The sequence below is a fragment of the Quercus robur genome, chromosome 7 (genome assembly GCF_932294415.1).
Source record: "Quercus robur chromosome 7, dhQueRobu3.1, whole genome shotgun sequence".
In the NCBI taxonomy this organism is placed as follows: Eukaryota; Viridiplantae; Streptophyta; class Magnoliopsida; order Fagales; family Fagaceae; genus Quercus; species Quercus robur.
Window position 1 is genome coordinate 28839568 of NC_065540.1, and position 5330 is coordinate 28844897.

Below are 5330 nucleotides of genomic sequence, written 5' to 3' on the forward strand. Positions count from 1 at the left end.
TTTAAATTTGAACCAATAACAACTAACCACCCATGATTTGTTGTAAAAATGTTGTAAAAATATTGTAGACGTAGCATCTCTCAAAACTTAATGAAAAAAGGTAAAAATAAATAAATAAATAAAAACTAAATGCAAAATTAGAGTGTCTACAACCACAACGTCGCTGCTTTTATATATATATTTAATAATTTATTTACTTATTTTCAAAAGTTGTGCAATGACCTTACTCAAATTTGCCTTGGGATTCCAATTGATCATAGATAAAAGTAAGAAGAAAAAAAAAAAAAAAAAAGTGACGAACATGTGAGGACAGGGCAATAATCATGTGAAGAAAGTAGAAACATCCTAAAAATCTATTTCATAGATGTATTGGGCGAAAAAAATGAGACCATATGAAATTAAATTTCAAGGGAACCCACGGGTCTACTATAGTAAAGCTAATTAAGCCAACAAATAAAGTGTTACTACACTAATAGTTTTTAAGTTCTCCAAATCTTCAATTCTGCCTAAACATTGATGTACATGGGGAAAATAGAAGTCACTGGCCACTAGCACTAGGAATGGAAGATGGAAGAGCCATTCTCATCTCCATGACTTTCTTGTGAGAGTTGGAATGCAAATAGCTCACAAAAGTAGGACTCTTTGCTGGCCTATACTCTGGCAGCAACCTACCAGACTTGTACCTTACCCCACATGCATTGCATAGAGTCTTTGGACCCAATGGTCCAGCCCTCCACTGTGGGGTCCTTTGTGCTAAGCAATGGGTGCACCTCCTTGGCATTTGATGCTGCTCATTGCTACCCTCCAAGGTCCCTAACCTGTCCTTGTTCATCATCCCCTTCTCTTCCTCCTCCTCTCCTTCCTCTTTTCTTGTTTCTTCTTGCTCACCATGTCTAATTAGTATGTTGCTTTTCTCCTTTTTGGGTAAAATAAGTTCACTGTCAGCCAACCAATAGGCCTGTTGGAGTAAGGGAGGGTCTGAGCTAGCCATGTTGATGAGGGTCTGGTGTTGTGGGTTTGGGTGGTGTGACCAAATGCTTGAAGGCTTAATGGTTTTGGGTGTTGTGGCTCTTTTCCTTTTGCTTCTGGCCTTGCCTGGCACAACAAAATTTTGTAGGGAAGTTGCGTTCTGTTGGAGTTTTTGATGGGGTTTTGAGGATTTTGAACTTGTATTTGTATGTGTGGCTGGAACATCAGTGGGTGTTGGGAGGCAGTTTCCTGTGCTAGATAGACAGTCTTCCACAAATACTGACAGCCATTCTAAGCTAACATCCACTTCCTGCAAAATTTTAGTCACATAAAGCCCAAAATTAGTAAGACCCATGTGAGTATATGCTAGATGTTGGTGAAATGTGACATGGGTATGAAAATATTTAGCGGGGAAGTAACACACATAGAAGCAGAAAAGCACAAGAAGGAACAGAAAAAAGGAAAACCTATCAGATGGAAATAAGCAAGTATAAAGAGGCAGAAGAAATACCCAAGTAGTAGAACATTTAAAAAGTAGAAACAAACAAAAGAAATTTGGAGAACTGCACCACTAGGACTTTGCTCAGAGACAGTAAGAGAGACTAACCGTGTTCTGAGCAGAGAAGAGGTCGTCAAGACTAGTAGAGAGGTCACCAAGCTTGGAGCAAGGAGGGGAAAGGACCTGCTCTTGCTGGTATTCACCGGAAACTGATACATTCCGGCAAAAATCCATGGCCACAAAGCAAATAATTGTAGTATGTTTGAACTTTGAACCCACCAAAAGAGTAAAGAGTAAAGAGTAAAGAGTAAAGAGTGTAAGAGACAATAAAGAGAAGTGAAGAAAAGTGTTTAGTCTTGCTATAAGCTGTCTGAGTCTGAGTGCACCCTTTATGGCCTCGTTTTCTGTCGGCAGATAAAGCTAAAGAAAATCAAATTTACTCTCTCATCAATCAAAGAGAGAAAGCCAAAGCCCACATCCCCATCTCTCCCTGGCCCCTGCCACACCCAGAATCTAAGACCTCATATTATATATATATATATATATATATATATATGACCTTTTCTTTAACCTTGCCTTTTTTTTTTTTTTTTTTGTTGGGGAGGGGGGGGGGGGGAGAAAATGAGCCATTTTATTTTTAAATAAAAACGCGCATTTTGTTTTGCAAATTTTTTTAAGTGATTAGTTGTAATTGGTTTAAATTTGAACTTAACATTAAAATTATTTTTTTGTCCCAATAATAACAATAAGTAACAACCTGTCACTTAAAATTTATTGTAAAAATGTTGTGGACATATCGCATTTCTTTTAAAAATCATATTCTCAAAAAACAAATTTTATAATTATTATTCTCTTAAAACATACATATCCAGACAGGGTAAAAAGTATACTATATTTTCGCTTCATAAAATATCACATTTACTTTATGTGGGACTTACACAACGTGAGTGTGATATTGTATGGAGTAGACTCACCATATAATTTTTTTTCATATTCAAACAGCTAATCCAAAGAAACATTTAGGGCATGTTTGGTTTAGAGGTATTTTGAGTGATATGAATCAAAACTCATAACTGAGTTATCAAAAAACGTGAGACCCACACAAATTTTTTTGTTTGACTTGATTTTCACATTGTGTTTCCATCACTCAAAACTCACAAATTTTGAGTTAGAGTGATGGAAACACGAAACAAGAATCCGGTGTTTTCAGTTTCTAAGATACATAACTCAGTGGCATTTTTGTAAAATTAAGCAAAGAATGGGAACCAATTGTATGACTTGTCCCATTAAGTAACGTCTCTCTCCCCGTTCTTCTCTGTCTCTTCTCCTTCTTCATTTTTTTTTTCCTTTTACCCAGAGCTCTCTCTTCTCACTGACCCTTCATTGCTCCTCCACAAGTCGCCGCCACCACCATGCCACAAGCAACCACAAGTCGTCACCATCATGCTCAGCCCAGATCGGTTCATCTCCGATCTAAGGATTCTGATCCAAGCTCGTGATTTAGGTCTCCGATCAACGACAGAGATTGGAAGCTTCACCAGCGAATCGGATTGAGCCAAGACTAGAGATCTGTCTTGTGAGAGTGGCTTGAGCTCTGGAATCGAAGTCACTAGTTGAGGGCTGTTGGTGGGTTTGGATTTTTGATTCATTCGGATTTCTTGGTGGAGGTTGTGGTTGTGTTGAGGGCTGTTGGTGGTGGTGGTTGTGGTTGTGGTTGTGGATTTCTGGGTTTGCTGTTGGTGGTGGTGGAGCTTGGTTTGCCATTGGTGGTGGTGGAGCTGGGTTTGAAGAGCAGAAAAGAAAAGGGATGCGGGTAGTAACCATATTCTTCTGTGTAGTGTCAGTGGGTGGGTCCATTAAGCTTGACCAAGTTGAGCTTTAATTGGTTTGGTCCAAGTAAACCTGAGGGGGAATATGGATTATATTTTAGTACTAGGAGGCTACTAGCTAAGAGCATTAGCATTGGAGAATGCTAATGCCAAATCTAAGGGAAATTTGGAATTTTAAGTACCAAAACCATCTGCATTGGAGAATGCTAAACAGCAGTATTGCAAAATTTTTTGCAATACTGCTACAGTGCAATTCCAAACATAGAATTGCACTATAGCAAGTATTGTAAAAAAATAATAATATTTTATCTGTCTTTTTCTCCTCTGTCTCTCATCTCTCGTCTCTGTCTCTCATCTCTGTCTCTCCCTTGCTGAACCCAAAAACCAACACCACGGCGAAACAGCCACCCAGCACCATATCACACTAACCCAAAAACCGAAATAGCCACCCACACCACGGCAAAACAGCCACCCAACATCATATGAAGCCAACCCAAAAACCGAAACAGCCACCCGCAACCCAGCACCACAGAGCACAGCCAACCCAGCACCATATCACGCCATCGAGCACGGCGAAACCAACACAGTGACACCATATCACGAATTCGCAATCCACAGATCACAACCATCGAGCACAGCGAAACCAACACGGCGACGCCATATCACGAATTCGCAATCCATGGATCACAACCATGGAGCACGGCGAAACCCACCGAATCACAACTATCGAGCACAGCGAAACCCATATCACGAACTCGCGATCCACGACCCACGATCTACGACTGGAGCAGTGCGAGTATGAGCTCGTCATGGAGCGAATGAAGTTTTGGGTTTTATTGAAGCGGAGTTGTGAAATTTAGGATTTTTTGTTTGTGGGTTTTGTTGATTGATGCGTTTTTGGTTGATCTATGAAGTTTTGGGTGTTTGAGTTGATGGGTTATTGTTGGACTATTTCACCACCTCACTGGAAATGAAGGCTCCGGCGAAAGAGAGCTGAAAATGAGATGGAAGAGGGCTGAAAATGAGAGAGACGAGTGAAATGGAGAGAAAATATATAATTTTGAGATATATTATTTTATTAGGTAGATATATTATTTTAATGAGTAAAAGAGGAAAATAGAAGTTTGGGATGTGATGGTATTATAAAATAGTATGGTATAAATGATAAAGTAGTTTTTAGAATTGTAAAATAGAGTAGCATTGAAATTTTCCAATGCTAATGCTCTAATAAGGGTTAAGGAATAGCATCATTCTAGTGATATCGTACTGATAATTGCTATTTGATGAAACCTATATCACTATGTTTTAATACTAATTAGTTGCTGACAAATTCTATTAGATTTTCTTTTGGGTAATCTCATTTATTAATTGGATATTTGATATTTCACATATCAAATGATTCATTCAGTCAAACAAATTTGGTTTCAATCAATGTGCTCATTAATTTAAAAATAAAAAGCTGGTCCACTTTTTAAGGATTCAATTCATAGATAAATTGCCTGCTATTGTAAAACAGACTTTTCTTCAAAAAATAATATAAGTTTGCAACCTAACCCAATTAAGCAAACTCCTAGTATATCATATTAATAATTTCAACTTCTGACTAATTCCAATAAATGTGCAAAATCAGAAACATTGTGGGTTCAACGGCCAAGATGTGCATGGTGAAGCGTTGGTGGGTCATTTGTTGGATGGGTATTTATTTGAAAATGAATGGTATTAAATAGAGCAGTTTTGAAATTGGTTTGATCCTGTGGAGCACCATTACTTGGTTTTGACTAGAGAGAATCCTAACCAGGGACGAAATAAAGATTTCATTTTTGGGGCCAAAACATGACTAACAAAATTTTGATCATTTAATAATATGAAATATAGTAAAATTCCAAACTTAATTCATAAATGAAAATAAAGTTAGTTTTTATTTAGTAATACAAAATACCAGTTTGCTAATACATTTTAAATCGATATATCAAAAATGAAACTCAACATATTTTTAAATCCTGAAATCATCTATTACCCTATTAATAAAGAAA

General features: G+C 37.6%; 1 protein-coding gene across 1 annotated transcript; it reads right to left on the reverse strand.

The window, feature by feature from the left end:
- Window positions 1–369: 369 nt before the first annotated feature.
- On the reverse strand, window positions 370–1957 carry LOC126693033 (GATA transcription factor 5-like). Its single transcript, XM_050388891.1, has 2 exons — window positions 1577–1957; window positions 370–1279 (listed from the first exon to the last, which is right to left on the reverse strand). Exons 1-2 carry the CDS (start codon window positions 1700–1702, stop codon window positions 539–541), a joined length of 867 nt encoding a protein of 288 aa, XP_050244848.1. The 5' UTR covers window positions 1703–1957; the 3' UTR covers window positions 370–538.
- Window positions 1958–5330: the final 3373 nt, after the last annotated feature.